Source organism: Panthera onca, chromosome D4, assembly GCF_046562875.1.
Source record: "Panthera onca isolate mPanOnc1 chromosome D4, mPanOnc1 haplotype 2, whole genome shotgun sequence".
NCBI classification, from domain to species: Eukaryota; Metazoa; Chordata; class Mammalia; order Carnivora; family Felidae; genus Panthera; species Panthera onca.
In genome coordinates this window covers 40801788-40825701 of record NC_138351.1, presented here as the reverse complement: position 1 = coordinate 40825701, position 23914 = coordinate 40801788, and the positions used below count along the sequence as shown (strand labels likewise).

At 41.2% G+C, this 23914-nt stretch overlaps 1 protein-coding gene across 14 annotated transcripts in view; it reads left to right on the top strand.

Annotated features, from left to right (window-relative positions):
• The window catches only part of FREM1 (FRAS1 related extracellular matrix 1), a 165811-nt gene that overhangs the window by 95181 nt on the left and 46716 nt on the right, over window positions 1-23914 (top strand). For 7 of the 14 annotated variants that reach the window (XR_013551763.2, XM_078436794.2, XM_078436793.2 and 4 more), the window contains 5 exons: window positions 3511-3655; window positions 7502-7643; window positions 10243-10438; window positions 15049-15313; window positions 23028-23442. Coding sequence is in view for 13 of the 14 variants with exons in the window: in XM_078436794.2 (XP_078292920.2) it covers window positions 3511-3655; window positions 7502-7643; window positions 10243-10438; window positions 15049-15313; window positions 23028-23442 (1163 nt within the window). In the remaining variant the exon portion in view is untranslated. Of the gene's footprint in view, window positions 1-3510; window positions 3656-7501; window positions 7644-10242; window positions 10439-15048; window positions 15314-22977; window positions 23443-23914 lie in introns of those variants that run through there. The other 7 variants (XM_078436804.2, XM_078436803.2, XM_078436796.2 and 4 more) reach the window with 6 other exon arrangements.

The window sequence follows — 23914 nt, the reverse complement described above, 5'->3', positions numbered from 1 at the left end:
TGCTGGTTTCGTCTCTGGGCCGGTTCAACAGTTATTCTGTCTGAATTTTTCCCTTCCCCAACCAGGATAAGTGCTCTGCCTCCAAGTTTATTATGCAATAGTTGTTCAATGTCACATTTGAACTTGAAAAGCTAATTCATATATTTCTTAGTTTCTATCAATTGCAAAGAATGAACTCCTGGCACTTAAGTTGATGATATGACCGAGTTAATAACCATGTGTATCAAATAATACAGTATGTTGTGACAATAGTTTTTTTCAAATTTAAGACAAAGGAAAAGAAGTAATTATTCAGATTTTGCTCTCAAGAAAGTCTGTTTTCTAATTAGGTTAAATATTATTATTTATTATATTCTTAGGTTAAATAAGTAGGCAAATTGTGTAAGTTCGCACTTATGCAATGATTTTGAAGAAAAAATAAAAACAGTTTACATGAATTAATCCTTTGGTTAAAAGCTTGGTGGCCTTCTCAGAGACTGGATTTTCATCTTTATTCTTGATTCAGTTAGGGCTACATTTGGTTTAAACTTTAGTATATTCTCACATACATCCCCCACCCCCAACATACAGAACTTACAAAACTGCTACCGCCTTATGTAATCTGAGGTTTTTTCTTATCAATTATGAGAAACTTCTTAGTTTTTATTTATTTATTTTTAAAAGTCCTTGACTTTTTATTTTCTTTAATTAAAATTAAAAAAAAATGTTAATGTTTATTTTGAGAGAGAGAGAGAGAGAGAGAGGGAGGGAGGAGGAGGGAGAGACAGTACGAGCAGTGGAGAGGGAGAAAGAGAGGGAGTGAGAGAATCCCAAGCAGGCTCTGTGCTTTGAGTGCAGAGCCCCATGTGAGGCTCTATCTCATCAACCGTAACATCATCAAGAGTTGGACGCTTAACTGACTGAGCCGCCAAGGTGCCCCTAAATTTCTTACTTTTCAAATGTTGATTGAAAAACATGGTTTGTGATAACTCCAGCTTTTCATTGTATGGATTTACTGTCCTCTCCTTTCATGCAACTATCTTCCATTTTTAAATATGCAGATAGCTTTTCATTTCTTGAATTTACAAACTACACCTAAACATATCTTATGTCTATTTTTGTAACATAAATCTCAGTCCACATCTCATAGAATTTTTTTGCATAAAATTTTATAGTGAGATTATTTCGTAAAAAGAGGTGAGCATTTATAATACTTTGAGGGAAAAAATTGCCGTTGCATGATACGCACGACCATGCCTATTTTCCTAATCAAGAATGAATAGTTTTAATAACTTGTGCAAATGTGGTAGTTGATAACAGTCTCTTATTGTGATCTTATTTTGAAATTCTCAAATTATGAGTAATTTACCATAGTTTCATGTCCAATTAACCATATATGTTTCACCTTTTGGAAACTGCTTGATAGTGTCCTTTGCCCATTCTTCCATTGACTTACATTAACTTCTAAGAGATCATTAAATATTTGATATTTCACATTTTTGTCACACGTTACAGACAAGTTTTTCTAGATTTTATTTGCCTTTTAATTCATGGTTTTTAAGTACAGAAATCACAAACTGTAAGTAGTGAAATTTATCATTATTTTCCTTTACATTTTCTTTCTTTTGTTTTTATAATAGGAAGACATTCTGCATTCAGAAATAAGATATAATTCACATGCCATAATATCTATCCATTTAATTAAGCCTAGGATTCAGAGGTCCTTAGTATATTCATCATCATGATCAATTTTAGAACACTTTATCATCTCCTAAAAGAAATACCATACTCATTAGCAGTCATTCTCACTCCTTTCTTCCTCAGCCCTTGGCAACCGGGAACCTATTTTTTGTCTCTATAGCTTTGTCTATTCTGACATGTCAGAATCATATAAATGGAACGTATGATCTTTTGTAACTGGTTTCTTTTATCTAACATAATGTTTTCAAGATTCGGCCATAGTGTAGCACAAGTCAGAACAACTCCATTCCTTTTCATTGTCAAATAATATTCCATTGTATAGACGTGCCACATTTACTTGATCCATTCATCAGTTGATGGGTATTTGGGTCACTTTCACTTTTGACTGTGAACGTTCATGTATGTATACGTTTTTGTATGGATAGATACTATCATTTCCCTTGGGTTTGTATCTGGAGTGGAATTGCTGCGTCATGTGATAACTGTGTTTAATATGCTGAGGAACTGCCAAACTGGTTTCCAAAGTAGCTGCATCATTTTATATTCCTACCAGTAATGTGAGAGTTCTGATTTCTCTGCATCCTCACCAACGTTTGTTATTGTCTATCTTTTTATCATAGCCGTCCTGGTGGGTGTGAAATAGTACATCACTGTGATTTTGATTTCATTGCCCTAATTGTTGATAGCGTTGAACGTCTTTTCATGAGTTTGTTGGCTATTTGTCTATACTCTTACATCTTCTTCGGAAAAATGTCTACTCAAATCCTTTGCCAATTTTGTAATTGGGTTGTCTTTTATTATTGAGTTGTAAAAGTTCTTATTATATTTGGAATAGTAGACCCTCCCTTATCAGATATATGATTTGTCAATATTTTCTCCGGTTCTGTGGGCTGTTTTGTGCTTCCTTGATAGTATCATTTTTAGCCTCAAATTTTTAATTTTGTTAAGATCTAAATTATCCACCGTTTTTGTTTTGTTTCGTTTTGGTCACTTGTGCTTTTGGTATCTTATCTAAGAAACCATTACCTAACTCAAAGTCACAAAGATTCATTGTTATATTTTCTTCTAACAGTTTTTCTAGTTTAGCTCTTACATTTAGATCTATTATCTATTTTGAGCTAATGTTTGTATGTAGTGTGAGGTAGGGATCCAACTTCATTCTATTGCCTGTGGCTGTTCAGTTGTCCCAGTAACATTTATTGAAAAGACTATTCTTTCCCCATTGAATAGGTTTTGTTCCCCTGATGGGATTCAGTTGATTGTAAATTCATGAGCTCATTTCTGGACTCTCCTCTATTAGATTAATCTATACGTCTATTCTATAACAGTTACACATTGTCTTGATTACTGTAGTTTTGTAGTAAGTTTTGAAAATGGGAAATGTGAGTCTCCAACTTTGTTCTTTTTTAAGATTGTTTTGGCTGTTCTGGTCTCTTGCATTTTCATATGAATTCTATGTAGGTTTTTTAAAAAAATAGTTTTATATTTAAGTTTTGATTCATCTAGAATTTATTTTGGTTATTGGCTTGAGGTAGGTATCTAACTAAAATTTTCTCCAAGTAATAAACCATTTTTTTCATACAGTTTATTAAATAATATATCCTTTCCTCACTGATTTCTAAATAAGAGCCTTATCAAATACTAAAGTATTTAAATACAATGTTTTAATGAACTAAGAGGGCAATCTTACTTTATAAAGCAGTTTAATTTCACCCTATGTAGTGATTAATGAACTCTTGCTGATACCAATACCTTGGAAATTAAAAGAGATTATGTGTGTTTCAGAATGGCTTAATCATAAGATTTACTTTCTTTTTCCCCTTCTTCCAGGAATGAAGTTGATGTATGTGCATGATGACTCAGAGAGCCTTGCTGATGACTTTACAATCCAATTGTCAGATGGGAAACATAAGATATTAAAAACGATTTCAGTAGAAATCACCCCAGTTAATGATGAGAAACCAATGCTGAGCAAGTAAGCTACCTGAAGAATCCTTTTCAGATGCTCTAGAAAATTCTGAAGTCTGGAAGATTAGGTGCAAATGTAATGTGTGTCTTCCAGAGAGCAATGAGTCTTTGACAACTCCTGTCTTTCACAACTTGTCCCAACTACTCAGACACCTAGAACCATGAGTACAAATGTTAGTTAATACAACATCTCCCTAACAATTCTTAGGTACACCCTTTAATTATTTGATTTCCCTCTAAAAGTTCTACTTAGTTGTAAATAATTAAGAATGACTGAACCTACAATATGGAATGAACGGTGTACCAAGTATTTGAACACATGTATATATACACGCACCTGCATGCGCACACACATACCAAAGTGCAATAGATGTGTAGATTTAACTAGAATGTGGTCATATTAACTGCAGACAGTCCTCCCTGTGAAATTGATCACACTTTTACCTAAGAGTGGCTGAGGGAAATATATACATGCCATTTCTATCATCATCTTGGTATTTCAGTATCCACCAGTCCCCTGTGTTCCATATGGATCAACTCTCCCCTGCTACCTGATATCAAAGTGATCACTTAAATGATCATTTAAAAATTCTGCGCTGATAATAATTGCAGACTGTCTCAGTATCTCCCTCTGCAGTTGATCAGTTTGAAAATAGGGTACAGAGGCTTCATCAATTATATTTCTATAGTTCTAGTCATTTCTCTTATTACCAGCACTGTACAAGGGTAAAACTTTAGAAGGCTCAACTTTCTCTAATGCTGGATGCAGAGAAGTGTCTGCTTCTTGGGACCCCTTTGACCACTTCACCCCAGTATTCAACGGTGCAGCAGTGAGAGGCATTGTGTAGACAGTCCTAGCTTTTCACAGGAAGTGAATAACTTCCTAAAAATGTGTAAACCCCCAAAGTCTCCTCCACTTTGGAGAAGTGAGGACCTCAAACAGGTCCCTTCTCTAGCCTGCCATTCCTTCATGGGCCATCAGTAAGGTCCTTGAAAATCATCATGGGAAAAACTGATGATAGTTTTTTGGAGGGTTGTATCTCGGACGTGAGTTTAACTAAAAGTATTCAGAAGAAATTTTCATTTTCTATTATATAGGTGGAATGTTGGACTGGCATGACCTTGATTTATAAAAGTGAAAATATGAAGGGTATTGCAGTAATATGAATCCTCTGTCTGATGACCTCACTGCATCTGAGAGGAAGAAAGAGAGATTAAAAACTAGTGTTTATTAAGTGCTTACTATGTGACAGACACTGTACTGGATCCTTTTACAGAATGTATTTCCTTAGATCCTCGCCAGAATTATGGGAAGTAGGTATCATTATCTTTACCAAGAAAACTGAGACCAGAGTAGTAAAATAACAGGACACTCACTCACCTCTGTCTGACTTACTATTTCCTGCTATGTTCTTGCCAATAAACTGCCTGGGATAGTTCATCTACAGAATTGCCAAATCTCCTTCAACTCTCTTCCAAGTCCCTTCTTTTCTTTTCTTTTCTTTTTTCCTTTTCTCCTGTGGAGCGGTATATTCCCCCTTCTTTCCCTTCCTTGTGTATCCTTGGGTGGATCACCTTTTGCCTCCTCCCAGAATGTGCTCCATTATTTTTTTCTCTCACATCGTTAGTCTCTCCCTTTCCGTTCCTTCTGCTAACAAGGACGGGATGTAGTTAGTGGTTAAGAGAGCAGATTCTGCAGCCAGACTGCCTTGGTTCAGCCACTGACCAGTTGTGTGGCCTCGAACTTGTCACTTAACCTCTCCCGGCCTCTTTGTCAGCCTCTTTGTCAGTGGGGATAATAACAGCATCCTTTCCACAGGGTTGTAGCGAGGCTTAAGTGAATTAAAAGACGCAAAGGCGCTTGAAAGACTGGCCAGTACCTAGTGAATGCTCCTGAGTGTTAGTTATTACCATTATTGCAAGCAGGTATTCTCATCCTAAAAAACTAAAACTGCAAAGATGACCCAGTTCCTCATTTATTTCAGTGCCAAACTATTTGGAGGAATCAGCTTGTGCTTGCTTCGGCCATTTCTGCCCAACCTCCCCCACTTTATTAAAGCTGCTCCCTTAAAAGTTACCCTGGGCTTTCCCAACGAAACGAATGGCTCGTCTTACCTTGCTGGACCTCGTTAGAGCATTTGGCACCATTTCTTTGATAATTCCTTTTAGATGTTGTGGTAGATACTTTTGGTTCTCTGGGTCATGCTCTCTTAGCCCCCTGACCCCTCCCCCCACTCTGATTATAGTGGCTCTTGTGGCAGAATGTACCACACACACTGTCGGGGCTGCTTTATAAGTGCCCTCAATATGTCACCTCACTTGCTGTGTCGCACAGGGATTCTCTGAAGCAGCACTGGCTCATTCCGCCCACGTCCAGACACCGCTGAAAGCACTCTGATGGTAGCTCGTAGCCTGTGGGAGCTAGTGGATGAAATAAATGTCCCACACTTCCATCCTTCAGCAGTACAATTTGAAGCATATTCTACATGATTCTTCAAAGGACCCTCAGGAGCACTGAGCCCCATTGCTGGAAAAACAGCTTTTGTTGCCTTTCCCTCCTGCCCTGTCTCACTCCTCGCCTCTTTCTCTTGCTTCCTGGGATCACTTCCCAAATAAATTACCTGCACTGCAGTCCTTGTCCCACACTCCCTTTCAGGGTAACTCAGACTATGACATAATTTCTTCTCCTTTGGCCCCTCTGGCATTTAATTCTGACACTTTCTTCCTGCCAAACTCCTTACCTTCTTCGTCACATTGGCTTCCTTCCTGCATTGATTAATCTGTTTCTGTCAATGGCACCACTAATCTCCATAAGCAACCAGTCAACTGATTCGTGAGGCTTCTAGAGTAATGGGATTAATATTCTCTAGGAAAGAGGTGAGTAAAAATCCCTTGCTACTGCCAGGGAAGATGTCAGTCCTGGAGAGGGTAAGAAAGTCACCTAGTAAGAGTGGTTAGAACTGAGGTGTCTGGGCTCTGGCTTCTCAGCAGGGACGCAGAAGGCGGTTGGAATGCTGGCTGGTCCTTTAACTGCATCCCAAGGAAACGTCCGGTTTTTATTGGAAACCAATCTGTCAAGTTGGACAGAGTTTGGCCAAAAGCTAGAAACACAGGTGGAAAGAAATCCCTTCCTCACTTTGGTGAGACCGGGGCAAATGGCTATGTCGGCCGTGGAAGGAATAGCACCAGAGAGGACCTGAGAACCACAGTAGAGGCGTTTATGGTGGACACAGCAGCCACCTTCTCTTCAGGACACCACGGGCTAACCTGGCCGCTGGAGCACTTGGAAACGATCAGTCGCTGTGAAGAGAAAGCTAGCTACTAGGAACGTCACCAGGGGATGGGGGAATGATGTCCAGGGCTGTGGATGGCCCAAGTGTCACCCAACTCATACTGGTATTTCATAGAGGGTACCAGAACACCCGTGGATAAGCCATATAATCTCTTTACGTCAGTTTTTGTTGGTGAAATTAGAACGATAATACCTTGGCTACTTAGGTCCTGAAGCTGTTGTGGTAGCAGATGAAATATTGGACACCAACCCACTTTATAAGAGAAATTACAACATAAAATTGTGAAGTTCAATGCAGGTTAACCGTTAGAAGGATTTAATTACCTCATTACCATCTTCATCGTTGCCGACTGATTGTCTTTTTAGGACGTTCAAGGGTAAAGGGAAATGAGAGCCCATTTCACAAGTCCGACTCATCACTGGATGAGTCCACATACGTGGGATGTGGACTATCATCCCCTCATTGTTGAAGATTGGGAACTGTAATAGTCATTCCGAATGACCCCTGTGAAAGCAATGCCTTCTATTTTCCTGTCAACCTCGACATCTTCCTTTTTACAGGAAGGCTGAACTTACAGTGAAAATGGGTGAAGCTCGAATTGTTTCTAGTGCCATTCTTTCGGCCATAGATGAAGACTCACCCAGGGAGAAGATTTACTATTTATTTGAAAGGCTTCCCCAAAACGGGCAACTTCAACTTAAGGTTAGTGGCCTTTTTACTTTTGTTTTTCAAAACTAATGTGGCAGGTATAAATTTTCTTAATACACAGATTTCTGTAACTGAATTTATTCTCTCACAGCCATCCTTTGCCCAGAGGTAGAGAATTTAATTTTCTTGGTTTGGGGTGAGCTCACACTCTACTCAGTTTTCTTTACTCAACTGAGGGTATATTCAACCAGTAATAAGGTTCTTTATTGTTCCCTGTCCCCTGGGATTGTACCTAAATTTTGGGAGAGGGGGTTACTGGGGTAAATCAAATTGTCTAACTTCCGGTGAGAGCCAGGCATCCTTTGAGATATCTTAATTCCCACCACATTGAAAACGTTTGTAATAAACTACTCTGAAGAGCAGTTGTTGTGGATATTTACAATCTGATTCTAAAGTTCATATGGAGAGGCAAAATACGCAAAATAGTGAGCAAAAAGGAGTACACAATTAAAGTAATCACATTACCTGACTTCAAGACTTCCGATAAAGCTGCATTAATTCAGTTAGTGTGGGTTTGGTGAAAGAACAGACAAACAGATCAGTGGAACCGAATAGAGAGTCCAGAAGTAGACCCTCCCAAAAATACTGTCAGCGGATCTTTGGCAAAGGAACAGAGGCAAGACAGTAGAGAAAAGATACTCTTTTAACAAATGGCGCTGCTCCCCAGTCTGATTCAGACTGTGTGCATGACAACCACGGAGTAGCCCGACACAAATTATGGATCAGTCACTTGAAAAGGTCACTTGAGTAATCCATCAAAATGTTTATTTGAATGATGGATTAAAGCCAGCAACAATAACCACCAACCATCCCCAATGTGATTATTTGACTGAGTGCTTAACTCATAATAGTCCTAGAAGAGCAGCGAGGATTCATTCTTCGTGGAACAGCTTGATTGTCTTAGATTGTAGGCACCATAGAGAATCCGAATGGAGAGCAATCGCTGATTCACATTGAGGTACAGCTGTGTCCTTATTTCATTTCAAAGAGTAATGAAGCAGAAATGCAGTGAGAGCTCACACATTTGGGTAGTATGGGAACTGAAGTGTTTTGGGTGTGTGAAAATCCAGATGGGTCCAGGTTCCCGGTACGGCACCACCGAGTCTCCCAGCTCCCTTGGGGTGTTCCAAGTCTCTCCAAGACCCGGGACCAGGACTCTAGGATTCCTGGACTTTCTCAAGGGTTCTTCTATTCTGGTTGACTTTCCTTAGTTGGCCCCACCTTAAGCCTGACTCTCTTCCTCTTTGGGGGCTTGCAAAGATTTTCGTCAAATCAAAGCTGGCATTTGGGAGGGCAGATGGGGAATTGTATGGAGATGGGAGATAGCAAAAGAGATCTTCTTCTGTATTTGCTTTCTCAGAAAAGATTACAAGAGAGAAAAGTTAAATAGAATTGCAGGCTGTCCAGTTTAAAACTCCAAGGAGACTGTTTTAAAAAATGAAACTTGCGGGGGCGCCTGGGTGGCTCAGTCGGTTAAGCGCCCGACTTCAGCTTAGGTCACGATCTCGCGGTCCGTGAGTTCGAGCCCCGCGTCGGGCTCTGGGCTGATGGCTCGGAGCCTGGAGCCTGCTTCCGATTCTGTGTCTCCCTCTCTCTCTGCCCCTCCCCCGTTCATGCTGTGTCTCTCTCTGTCTCAAAATTAAATAAACGTTAAAAAAAAATTTTTTTTTAAAAAATAAAAATGAAACTTGCAAACAGATCTTAGGTGGAAACACATAATGAGCTTGGTTGTTACAATATAACTAACTTTCACCCAGTGAGCACTAGGACAGAACATACCTCTGTAGAAACATCAGATGAGCAGAAATATTAAAGAGGAGGAAACTTGATCAAATAGGATAGAAAGGGAAGGGGTAACACGATGAAGGGAGGGCAGGACAAAGCATTTTTTGCTAGGAACTGAGAATCTGTGGAATGACGTGTCAAAGGAAAGAAAAAAAACAAACAAGGTTTCACATTTTTATTTTAATCTCTTAAACCAGACAAGGAAAAGCACGAGATAATATGGTAGAGTAAATTTGTAACATGACATTTTTCTTGAATTATGTCAAGTAACTTTTATGAGCTATTGTTAGGGAAAGCTAACTGGGAGTAAATACATCCATTCTATTTTTTTTTTTCTATTTCAGATTAGTCCAGTGATAAACAAGTTTGAAAAAAAAAATAGGTTTGATTAATTGTACAATGATAGGACCTAGGGAAAAAAAAAGGAAACCTCAAATGAAACACATTTAATTTTTAAAGAATCAATTTCAGAAGCTCGATTACCCACCTGCTCTCATTCATTGGAATATTCAATCAGCTATGATTGCTTATGATAAATACCTTGGAAGTGGCACTGCTGTTGAATTGCCACACGACTGTCAAAAATCCTTTAGTTGAAGGTAGTTCTTTCCCCAAGGTCTTAATTTGTTTTAATATATTTCTTTGAAAGGAAAAAAAATAAGGTAAAATGGCAAAAAAAAAAATTGCATCTGGAGATTCCCTGAAATATCATTTATATTGGAGGTTTACAGGGGACATGGAAAATGTCCACTAACACAGCTTGGAAGGAAAACACCACGGGCGGCTGACTAACTCTGGCACCTTTCAGCTAGGGAGGGACTGGGTCCCTCTCCACCCTGGCATGAAGTGCACTCAGGAGGACGTCGATCTGAACTTGTTGAGATACACACACACTGGGGCGATGGACTCCCAGAACCGAGACAGCTTTACTTTCTATCTCTGGGATGGTGACAACAGGTCACCGGCATTTGACTGTCACATCACCATCAAGGATATGGGAAAAGGTAAAAGCATCTCTATCAGGGTTGTTGGTCCGAACTGAGCTGCTGGAAGCACTGAAAGGTTTTCAACTACCTTCCTTCTTTCCTTCCTTCTCCCTCCTTCTGTCTTCCTCCCTCTCTTCTTTCCTTTTTGCCTTCTGTCCTTTGTACCTAAAATTCCATCATTTACGATTTGCTTCTTTGACTCCTCACCCGCTTTGCCTGGGAGCTACGGGGTTCATGACAGAAGTCCTTCTATTTGTTATTTTTAGTTATTTTAAAGAGCCTATTGGAAAGCCAACCTTGCCCACAAGATGGCTGCACGGGCTGCTTAAAACAGTCAGGGTTTTCTGCTATAAGTGAAAGTTTACCAACTCCATGTGATAACTCTAATTTTATCGCCCAGAAGTGAATTATTACTTGAAAATGAAGTTTCATGGGAAAAACATTTCCAATATAATAATAAAAAAGGAAATATAAATATATTTTAAGATTGAAAAATTATAAAAAGGAACTTTGTCATCAAAAAGGTTAGGCTGTTGCTCTTTTGGCCTTGAAAGTGCTGATACAGACTCTTTTAGGGGCAAGGGAGAGCATGATGAGATACTAAGCTTCTCTTGAATTAAGCAACCATTTGTATAATAGGACTCAGCAGTGTATAAATGGTAGCAGGAGGAAGGTGAAAAAAATACTGGAAAGGAAGTTCAACAGGGCAAAGTGTAAGCCCTTCGTGCCTAGCTGTCACTACCCCATAATTTTGCTTAGAGTTTACGTGAAGACAGTAAGTCTTCACTTACTGGAGGAACATTTCTTGTTCCTCTGTAGAGTCCCAGAATCTCTGTATTTCTAGGACCAAGCATATTCTCGAATCTCCAGTACGTTCTTGAATGACCGAATGCTTCCTTTTTTGCCTTGCTGCCAGGAAGCTCTGAGTGCGGTGTAAACCTTACATCGTGTGTGATAGAATTACAATTGCCCTGAATCTTTTCTCTTTTTAATTTCAGTCAGCTTGATTGATTTTAAGAAGCTTTTTGGGGAATATAAAATAACATATTTCATTTGCTTGTTTCCTGATCATAAAATACGTTCCTTGAAGACGTCCAATAGGTAACCCTCAGATAAGCTAGACACATTTCTTTCTCTCTGCAAAAGTAAGGCTACTGCGTTCATCATAAATATATGTCCAGGCAAAATATAATGCAAGTACTCTATCAGCGCAGACAGCTAACATATTAGAACAGCCTGCCCTTGGCTAAGCACGGCACATTCTTGAGGGCGGAGGACGGTTCTGTCCTACCCAGCCATCTAGGGTTTTTTTCCAACCAGAGATTCCTTCATCTCTGAAGACCTCGGAATCCCTCTGGAAGTGAAACATGAAGGGAAATGAGAGGTTGCCTGTCCTAGGCGTGGAAGTGCCTGTCTTCGACACATCCCAGGGGCGGAATCACAGTCATGCACCACATTAAGAGAGGCCGGGCAGTAGAAACTCTAAGTGATGTGCCCAGGACGGAGAGGAAATGAGGCTGGTGAGCCCCTGGTCAGTCTCTGCTATGACTGACATGGGATTCTCTCATCTTTTTTAAAGTTTACTTTATGTATTTTGGGGGGGGGGGGTGGGGCGAGAGAGAGACTGACTCTCAAGCAGGCTCCACACTCAGTACGGTGCCCCAGGTGGGGCTCAATCCCATGAGATCACAACCTGAACCGAGATCAGGAGTTGGACGCTTAACCAACTGAGCCACCCAGCTGCCAATGTGGGATTATTTTCTTTCTTTTTTTTTTTTAATTTTTTTTTTAACATTTGTTTATTGTTGAGAGACAGAGAGACACAGAGCATGAACAGGGGCGGGAGGCCGAGAGATGGAGAGACACAAAAATCTGAAGCAGGCTCCAGGCTCTGAGCGGTCAGCACAGAGCCTGACGCGGGGATTGAACCCACAAACTGCGAGATCATGACCTGAGCCGAAGTTGGACGCTTAACTGACTGAGCCACCCAGACGCCCCGGGATTATTTTCTAAAAGGATTTGTGAACACTTATATCAAACAGATACATTACCCTATCAACATTTGCCAAAGTTCCGAATTTCTTCTCTTTGTTTTTTTTTTTTTTTAACATCATGATATGTTTTATATCTACACAGTGTTGTATTCTTATTTTATTTATTTATTTATTTATTTATTTATTTATTTATTTATTTTTACCTAGTGTGAGTTTTCTCAAGTTGTTAGCATAACTTTATGACCGTAATTGTTCATCTCTAAAGAAAACTACACTGAATAATCACACGAAGCCATAAATCTGATATTGAGCATTTGGGTTATCTCCACTGGGGAGCGATTGTAAATAACATCAGGCCTTCCATTGGTTCTGTGTCTTGTGGTTCGCACACTGGCAAAAGTGATGTGGAGATCTCTGAGAGACACTTCAAGGGACATGGTCTGTAGTTGGCCCCAAACCACACTCTGCCATCACAGTGCTGAAAACCTGTAATGAGGGTAAGCCCAGATGCTCTTTCTCCCTTCAGATCCACCTTCCGCTTCTAGTCCTTGGGTCATTTTTGTGTCCTCAGCTTTGTTCATTCTTCTGCTCCCTTGATATGTTCTTCTTGACCCCCATGGGGCAAGCCTCATCTGGGACTCAGGTTTCGATTTACAGTTAGGATGGGTTTTCATTCTCCATTGCACTTATGTTGGATAGCACGTTGAGTTAAAAGCACAATAATATACCAAAAGACCAATTTTATCATCTGAAACAGAGTTTCTCAGTCTTAGCGCTATTGACATTTGGGGATAGAGAATTCTTTGTTGTAATGGACCTTCTTGGGCATTATAGGAAGTTTAGAAGCATCTCTGGTGTCTACCTATTAGAAGCCCATAGAAACCCCCAGTTATAACCACCACAACTGTCTCTAGACATTGCCTCCATGTCCCCTGGAGGCCTAAACTGCCACTCATTGAGAACCACTGGTCTAGTTGTACCTCCTTGATATTTTTTTTTTTTTTGTTTCCTCATGGGACTGAATGTCTTTTCAAATTTTATTGGCAATTGTGTTTTTAAATTTAGAAATGGCTTGGCATTTACTTCACACGTACATCCTTTTGGACATTCATTCTTTTCGTGCTGATATTTTTTTTTTAATTTTTTTTTTTTAACGTTTATTTATTTTTGAGACAGAGAGAGACAGAGCATGAATGGGGGAGGGTCACAGAGAGAGGGAGACACAGAATCTGAAACAGGCTCCAGCCTCTGAGCTGTCAGCACAGAGCCCGACGCGGGGCTCGAACCCACGGACCGTGAGATCATGACCTGAGCCGAAGTCGGACGCTTAACCGACCGAGCCACCCAGGCGCCCCTCGTGCTGATATTTAAGAGCTGCGATATCGTACAGAAAAGCAGCAAAATAATCTAGGGTTCAAGTTTGTGTTCTTGAGTCAGATGGCTTGAGCATAAATTCTATCTCTGCCTCTTATTACATGTATCATTGTTAGCAAGTTGGTTAGCATTTCTATACCTTAGTTTCCTCATTTAGAACCTGGGGAATATTATAATACGCTACGTCACAGTTAATGTGAAGGTGAAAAAGCCTTACCCCTGTGCCTGGCACAAAGTAGAAAGCTCAATATCTGTGTTGTGATCATTTTTTAAATGAATGAGGTGAACAAAACTGGATTATAATCCTTAGTTTGTAAAGCTGCACCATTAGTCCCCATGTGACCCTCTTCTACGTCACTCATTTATACAATTCATTCGCTCATTCATTTATTCTCTTTGAAATACATAATACGCTCCTGTGCAACCGCCATACAATTCAAGGACTGGAACATTAACAGTAATAAACACCTACCTATGTGCTCTTCCCACCCTCCAGAGAGAACCGTCCTCCTGAATTCTGTGTCCATATTCTGACTTTTGTGTATGGTTTTCTGGGACGTGCTCAGGCAGCTAACCATCATCAGCAAGCTACGTCTGTGCTGTTGCACGTAGCGGTAGTTCACTCATTTTGCTACCGTACACGATTCAGCTGTCTGATTAGACTCTGGTTTGTTTACATAGTTACCTTTTGCAAAGGCATTTGGGTTGTCCCCAGCACTTTCCATTGCGGCAGAGTTGCCCTGGCTGGCCTGGTCCACGTCTCCTGGGTGCCAGAGCGCGCATTTCTCCCCAGGACACAGCTGGAGTGGAATCAGGGGGTCAAGACGTCTGTGACTATTCTACTCTTTACAGAATAATGCCAAACGTGTGCCAATTCACATTCCTACCAGAATTGTGTGCAAAATTCTACATCCTCTTCAACGCTTGGTATCATCAGAATCCTAAACGTTTGCAAATCAGGGAGTTACAAGATGGTTGTAACTTACTGTGATCTTGATTTGTATTTCCACAATTATTTATGAGACTGACCTTCTTCTTTGCGTCTTTATTTGGCCATATGTGTTTCCCCTGCTGTGTCCTATCTGCTCTTGTCTTTTGCCTCATTCTTTCATTACTCATGATTATATAAACCTTTCTATGCCATATTAGTTTTGATTTCTGCCATTTGGCCTTTGCTTTTTACCTTTACCTTGGACTTTTTTTTTTTTTTTTTTTTTTTTTTTAATTTGGGTCTTGACCGCAAGCTCTTCTGCTCTGCAGGCGACATTGTCATCCTTGCAAAACCGCTTGTGGTGTCTAAAGGTGAGCGAGGTTTCTTGACGACCACCACTCTCCTTGCAGTGGATGGAACAGACAAACCCGAGGAACTGCTCTACATCATCACTTCCGTTCCGCGGTATGGCCAGGTCGAATATGTCCGCTATCCTGGAGTCCCCATTACCAGCTTCAGCCAAATGGACATAGCAGGACAGACAGTCTGTTATGTACATAAGAGCAAGGCGGCTGTCTCCCATGATGCCTTCAGGTGAGCCCCAAGGAAACTTTTCAGAACCCCTTCCCTGGGTGAATGCTTAGAAAGACAAAAGGTGGCAGAAAATAAGTTCTCTTCCAACTCTGGTATTGTGCTAGTCTTCTACTGCCGAGATGCATGAAAATATGCAATTAAAAGCACAACGGCAAAGCAAGGTATTAGGGCTGTCGTTTACAAATAAAGCACATCTAAATGCCAGCTTTCTAGGAGGAATGTGAAGACCGGAGATCCCGGGTAAAGAGAGACATAGAAAACGAATTTACTGCTTTTTTGGAGTATCTTTTTCTATCTGAGGAAAGGTATTTAGTAAACATTTGGCAAAAGCAGACACTGCCTTTTGACACGATGTGTTCCAGGAACTATATCATAAATCGTGTTGTCATAAAGTGGATCATGTTTCCCCATAGAAACAGTGTTATAAGGGGGGGGGGGTGCTGTGTACCCGTTCAAGAATTCTGTATCAAACACATCATTGGAGTGAAAAACAATCTGGTGCAAAGACAAAGATCCAACATTAATGAAAGTCTGCACTCATTTAAAATATTGAAATCTGTTTCCAGTCATATAAAGCAAGACAAACTCTAGAGAATTTAGCAGTTCTCAAAGCTGGCTGAACTCAAGGTCCTTGATAGAAATCCAGGTGCCCAGGCCTGGGGTGAGAGTCTAGAAATCTTGGACTAGCCTTTGGAGGAATCATGCTACATAGGCATTCCTGAGTTTTACCAATTAAAATGGAGGCCCTGAGGGCATTTGCCCATATATGAAGAGCTTCTGACACCCGGTACAATCTTCACCATGTCAGAATACAGCCTTCAATGGGGCGCCTCGCTGTCTTCAGTCAGAAGAGCATGTGACTCTTGATCTTGGGGTCGTGAGTTCGAGCCCCACGTTGAGTGTAGAGATTGCATAAAAATAAAATGTTAAAAAACAAAAAGGATACACCCTTCAAAAGAGCACTGTCACTCATGTAAATGTAACATACTCCCATGTTATTCATTGGGTTCCCGTAAGTTATCAAGTGCACTGATACACGCATGCCCCAACACTACTCTCCTCTGCCATACATTCTCTCTAAATTCAATATGTCTGCTATACTAAACATTGTTTCAATGTCAGTAAAGATGACTTTGCTTGAGATGACTGGGATAGTCAGCTGTTAAAAAATTGGGGGACGTTTGAACTAACAGAATCTTTTTTTTTTTTCTTTTGACAAATGTCCTTAACAAGCAGATAATCGTTTGGTTGATCAATTTCTAAATAACAGTTCCGTGTTTGAGTGTTGCTAGGCACTAGCCAAAGCATCATATGTGTGGATTCCTTTTTATGCCGGTTCTTTTGCTCCGGAAGTGGTATAGTTTTAAGACCACTCTGTGGTCAACTCACACATCCTCCAGTGCTCTGGTGTCCTGTTTGTGAAAGGGAATGATGTGCATAGTACGTGTTTCATGGGAGTGGTGGGAGGTTTCAGTGAGTTTATGCATGTAAAGTACTTATAAAAATATGTGGCACACAGGAAGAATTAAATAAGTATTAGCTGCTCTTATGGTTATTATTATTATTATTGTTATTGCTACTGTTATCATTATTTACTGTATTCTTTCCTTGGCTCCCTTTTTCTGCCAGTCTTTACAACACCAAGATTATTCTTGAAGGAGGAAAGAAATGACAAAGAAGAACAATGATTGTTCTTTTTTTCCTGGTTACTTATAGAGGTTGGGTGCTTCTTGGCTTAATTCATGTATAGCAGATTCAGGGCCTATAATTTTACACCCATTTCTGGAACGGCTTGCTCCTTTCCATTCCCGCTTTCCCCAGTCAGGACTCATGGGACAGTTTGCTGAAGACATTAATGACTCTTTGGAGAAGCCAGTGACCCTGCGGGAGAAGCCAATGAGTGAATGCATCTAGATGTCCAGAAATCAAGCTTAGGTATTAATCAGATAGTGGTGATGAGCTGCAAACGGAAAAAAAAAAAATGTATGGGAGGATTGATGATACTCTAAAATTTTCCTAATTCACAGCCATAGAAAGTCATACTAGATGACATTTTAGAAATCATTTATCCTAGGGATTTTTAAAATATCTAGATCTTCAAGAGATTTACCAGGAGGATTGATAAAAACACATTCTTGGCTCTCACTCCAGAGAGGTGACTTTGCTAAATCCAGTCTTGAGTCAGGAATCTGTAATTTTAAAAGCGTTGGGGGTGGGGGGGGGCACCTGGGTGGCTCAGTCTGTTAAGCATCCAACTCTTGATTTCAGCTCAGTTTCATGATCTTGTGGTTCGTGGGTTTGAGTCCCGTGTCTCAACAGTTTTTAACTGTTCTCCCGTGTTTTTTAACAGTTCTTCAGTATTAACTGCTTTCCTTTTCAGCAGACAGTACTGGTTAAAAGGGGTCCTTTTAAATACACTTATTTAAATACAAGAGCGACTGATATAAAGCAAAACAGTTAAGTCATACGAGTACAGGTACTACAAGAATATGGCAAAAAGGTGTTGTTTGAATGACTCAAGACTAGGAGAGAAGGGTTGGAAAACATTGATGTGTAGGAAAGCTAGTATCGCTTGAATACCCGCAATACGTCAGGCAGGGTACTAGACTCTTTTTTGTCTCTCCTATCCTTTAAGCCTTACACCACCGTCTCGAGATCTCGAGATGATTTGTTCCCATTTTTGGCATGAGAAAACCAAGGTTCCAAGAGGCATAGAGAGGCATAGAGGCATAGAGAGGCATAGAGAGTCATAGAGGCATAGAGGCATAGAGAGGCATAGAGAGTCATCTACATGGACATAAATGAGTATCAGAGCTGAATTTGGCCTCAGATCTCATTTTGAAGAGATTTCTCCATTGTACCAAAACTTCATGGAGAATATGCACCTGTGGGAAGAAATCTCCTCCATGTGTCGTTCTGATGTTTGGCCAGCAGTCTTACATATTTATGATGGAAGAGCCTAGCATCTGCCAAAGACCCGTGTTTTAATCTTGTCGTTTCACCAGCCCGGCCATGGGCTGCCGTGGTGTTTGTCAAGTGGAGCTAAACCAAAGCCGAAAGTCCGTTTTAATGAAAGTGTGACTGTGGCGCTTTTTAAAATATGAAACACACGCAGCCAATCTGATCACCTAAATTTACGTTGCTTGCTGTTGAACTTGGCAAGGAATTTGGCTGGGTAGAAGAGGGAAATTCTGCGGCAGAGGATTTTTCCTTTCCCCCTTCTCTTTTTAATGGAAGATACGGCAGGATTAATGAAATGGGGGAGTTTAATGGTCAGGTTTTACCTTCTGCAAAAGTATTTTGTGAATCATAAATTTCTCCTGCATTGTTTGGTGCTGCTGGCCTGGAAGAAAGATATGGCAGCACATGTTAGGACAGATGACACCAAGTGATTAGCAAGCTGACTTCAGCTGCTGGCAGTCGGGTACTAAAAGAACATGCTAATGTCCTCCATTTTGACATGCTGGCTGGACTTTTTTTTTTTTTTTTTTTTTTTTCTCCTTCGGAACTGGCTCTATTTATGATTCCATTTTTATCTTTTAAATGCCATGACAGATGGCAGATTCTTCAGCCAACTCTAGTGCCAGGAAATGCAGAAAGCCTGAAAGCACCCTGGTAATGGTGAAATCAGACCAGGCAGGCACCCCCAGACAAATCGGAGAGCCATTCCCCAAATTTCACGAGAACCGTGGTCATCCTGGCTGCGTCTCTTCTCAGGGGGGCCTAATAAAGGAAGTTCAACAAAACGGATCCACAGAAGGAGCTGCTGCCTTGATATCACCAGCTTCTTAACCTTGGGACGGATGCCATCATAGCCATGGCATGGTTGTTTGCAAACTTGAAAATGTATTTGGGAGGTTTCTTTGCTGGGGTGTGGGGGAGAGCATTTGGAAGATCATCTGGTCAACCTTGGCAGACATGAACAGCACTGACCTTGTTGCCCTTGTTCTGCTAGGCTTATTGTGACTGGGAAGCCAACCATGACCGTTCACCCTGTCTCCCTCTGACAACGTTTCTCTGTCCGTGACTAGTTTGCATTGTTACTCGTGAAAGTGGCATGATGTGTTTGACCCAGTCAGGGTCAGAAATGTCATCCTTTTCACCACTGGCTTATTAGCTTTCGGTCAGCACAGACAGCTGCCTCAGTGTCCCAGCTGGGAACACTGGCCTCGGTCAACATATTTCTTACTCTTATATGGTCCCTGGCTTGCTTGCCGTCATTCCCATCTGTCTGATGGCAGGCTGCCGATTTCCGACATGGTCAGATCCCCATCATCAGGCAGGGAGGATTCTGACATGGACAGCCTGAACCGCTAGACAACGTCAGTGTCCTCACACAGGTCATGCGTTTGTAGATAACTGCGGCTGTCCTGAGACTGAGCTTTGAGGTGTTTTCAGAATTCACTCTCCAGGGAGGAAAGTCAGAATGCCCCCCTGTGACTCACTCGAGTCCCCTTTGAACTCCCTTTCTACTGATCCCCATCTCTCCCCTCCTTTCCCCTTTCTTCTCCACCCATCTCTGACAGGGTGCTTTTAATGGGTCACAAATTCTTTAATTCCACTATTTATATGAAAAATGCATGTCCTTTGGCTTAAATTTGTGCTAAACCATACACAGCTGGCTTAAAACTTCCCAGAAGAGTGTATTTTTGAGATAGGGATCGGGTAGGGAATAGAGAGCCACTTTATTTGAAATGGGAGGCATGAAACATATTTCTGGAGGGGGAGAGTGGAAAAAAGACAAATTGGAGGCCCAGAGGGAATTACGGCCACCTTGCTTGACTTGGGGTCAGATGATAGGCTCCAGGGAGGAAACCTGAAAAAGTGACAGGTAAACAGTGGAATAAAAGCATAATTCCAAGAAAGGCTTTCCCTGAGAAACAGATCGTGATTTTTATCTTAAAAATGCGTATCACTTGACATCTGAAACTGTCAAGGTGACTACAAACTACAAGCTGAAGAGCACACAGATAGTTTTCCGGGTGCGTTTCTGTTTGCTTTTTCAAAAATAACGAATTTTGCAAACACTCATGAGCCAGCAGTGACATTGCCCTATTGGCTTAGAACACATTTAGCAAACGTTTAGCTTTGCAAAAGAAAAGCTGCTTGTTTTATTTTAAGGAAAACTAGGCAATTTTACTCAATCTGCAATTCTAAAGTTATGGTCTTTATTCAGACTGTAAAAATAATGCTATGGAGAAAAAAAACCCAGGTTATATTCTTTGCAAATCGAGGTGTGTGAAATGTCAAAAGTCTGCTTTATTTGTAATATTCCACTTGGCAATTTCACTTAGCAAAAAGGAATAGATCCTTTTCCTGTGCATCATGTCATATTTTCTTGGGAGGCAGGCTTATCAACTAGATAATTAGAAAGCTCAAAATTTGAGCTTAGCCTTCAGAGTAAAATCTGTGCTCAGCCAAACCTCTCTTCTTTTCCTTTTCGTCCAGCTGCTCCTTTTGCTGAACCCTTTGCCTCAGGCAGGCTGAGGCTGTTATGCTCCTACAACCTGGTTTCAGGTTCTTTCCTATTCAGAAGCAAAGCAAACTGAAAATAAACTGAGGGTCGATGGGGAGTGGGAGGGAGGGGAGGGCGGGTGAGGGTCATTGAGGAGGGCACCTGTTGGGATGAGCACTGGGTGTTGTATGGAAACCAATTTGACAATAAATTTCATATTAAAAAAATGATAAAAATAATGGAAAAAAAAGCAAAGCATCAACCCTTAAGCCCTGAAGGACAAGACACATTTTTACAAAGAATAAAGAACTTATGAGTCATATTCGTCAGATTAGTAAAATAAATAGAAACCTCATATCTTCTCTTATTAAAAAGAAACCTCCAAAGAAAAGTCTTATATAATTTAAGGTTATATTCTGCTAAAACATTCTTTTTAGAGATTTTTACATCCGTGGAATGCAAGAGTGTCTCCTCCGTGAATATTTCTAGCAACCACGGTACATGGAGAAAAATTGATAGCTACAACTCCGTGATGATTTCGCAGTATATTTCCTGGGTCTGTGGTGCGTTTGTGAGTTACATTTGAGAGTAGTGGTTTCCTAATATTTTGGAGTTGCCACAGCGTGTTCGCTTTGCTTAATTTCATGATACTCTCAGTTGCCCTTCAAATCAAACTTACACATCGACACATTCTTTTTTTTTTTTTTTTAATTTTTAACGTTTATTTATTTTTGAGACAGAGAGAGACAGAGCATGAACAGGGGAGGGGCAGAGAGAGAGGGAGACACAGAATCAGAAGCAGGCTCCAGGCTCTGAGCCATCAGCCCAGAGCCCGACGCGGGCCTTGAATTCACGGACCGTGAGATCGTGACCTGAGCTGAAGTCGGACGCTTAACCGACTGAGCCCCCCAGGCGCCCCACATCGACACATTCTAAAGATCACTTCCGTTAGTTTTATTTTGACTTTGACAGTGGTGGGTGGAATGTGGTTTAGTGATCAATAAAATCAAAAGCACATTAGGGTATCATACATCCAAGGTCATGTGAGAGATTTTGCTTACTTTGAATTGATATCATTTGAGCTTTCTCTTCATCATTCTGCAGTGGCACTCAGGTATACCAATCTGGTTTTGTGGTCTATTAAACTGGCCCGTATTATAAACTCTGCAAGAGCAGAAGGTGTGGGGTCCAACGACCTGGTTCTAATCCCAGCTCTGCCTCCTACCTGCCTTATGATCTCCCACTACATTCTTTACTTTCTGCTATAAATGTTTTTCTTTAAATCAGGAAGGTAATTTTTGTCTAGCATAACTCCCATATATACTGTAAGGGGAAAATGTAGGCGCACAAGAAAAAATGTAAGGGACTAGAACATCACATGATATTTTAGAGCGGGATGGTCCTTTGCAATCGTCCGGTCCATCTTTTAGTTTACCGAAGAGTGAAGATGAGGCCCAGGAAGGGGAGAGGAGTTACGCTCATAGCTGAGTCATGTGACTTGCCCATGAGAAATTTACCGTGAAAATACATGAATAAAATGAAATAGCCAAAATGGGCCACTGGATTGGCCCCCCAATTATCAGTCTTAAAAGCTTGGCCCATTAAATGCCTACAAGTAAAATACAGTTGCAAAATTATGAATATGTAAAATGGGTCTACTCTTCAGACTCATGCAGTGGGTCTACTGGTATGTGAAATTCCTATGTAGGGCAAGGAATTCTACTAAATACTGACTATACTGAATACTGATGAGCCTGAGGAATACCATTGGCAGAATTAGCCTACTCTATCACATGAGTCTGCCACCAATGTTTTTTTTAAGTTTATTTTGAGAGAGAGAGGGAAGGGAGAGCACATGTGAGTGGGGAATGGGCAGAGAGAGAGGGAGAGAGAGAATCCCAAGCAGGCTCCACACTGTCAGCACAGAGCCTGACCCAGGGATCCATCTGAGAAACTGTGAGATCACGACCTGAGCCAAAATCAAGAGTCAGATGCTTAACTAACTGAGCCACCCAGGTGCCCCTGCCACCGACATTGTTGAGAGAATACGTTTGGATGTAGTAGGTACGTAGTTTATGTGTTACCTAGTGACTGGTTTAATGGCTAAAACGGCATCCTTCTGAAAGATCTGCCCTTGAGTTTTCATTTGAGCCCCGACAGAACATGTCCTTGAGTAAAGGTGTGAATTGTTATCATTTCATTCCGGTAGATGGTGACACGAGATCCCATGCTGAAGGCTGCCTTGCCTCTCTTTGCCAGATTCATTGTCAGCAATGGGCTGCAGACCAAACAGGGGGTGTTTGAGATCACACTGGAGACCGTGGACAGAGCCTTACCCGTGGTGACCAGGAACAGGGGGCTGAGACTGGCCGAGGGGGCCACGGGCCTGCTTTCCCCTGACCTCCTCCAGCTGACCGACCCTGACACCCCAGCGGAGAACCTCACCTTCATGTTGGTCCGGCTCCCACAACATGGCCAGCTTTACCTGCGGGGGACAATGTTGCTTCGGCACAACTTTACTCAGCAGGACGTGGACAGCAGGAATGTGGCCTACAGGCACTTGGGAGGGGACTCCCAGGTTGACTGCTTTACTTTTGTGGCCACAGATAGGACAAACCAAGGCTTTGTTGTGGATGGGAGAGTGGGACAAGAACCTGTTACATTCACCATCCAGGCAAGTATGACAAATCCCCGGTTCATTGCCACAGGTGTAGAGAAAACAACTTTGGGAAGAATTATTTCCTCCTTCCCTTCCTTCTTTTATTCACCTGTGTGCCGTGCAGTGTGTTTACAGCATGCCAGGCACTAAGCAAGGCACCAGGCGTATTAATACGGACAAGACAGTTGTGGTCCCCGCCTGCCAGCTAATGACCAAGAGTCCATGGTAGGACAGAAAGGAGCAGGAAACATGGGCTTTGGAGTCAGACTTGACTGGGTTGGAATTTCTATTTGCCATTTATTAGCCGTGTGACCTTAAGAGAGTCGTTTAACTCTTCGAACTCAGCCTTTCTTCTTTGAAAACCATGCCTTACAGCATCGTGGTATCCAAGGCACTAGTATATTGCCTGAAATATATTAGATACTCAATATCTTGTAACTAGTGTTGTAATATCTAACTGTACTATTACGGTGATGCTTATTGGTCC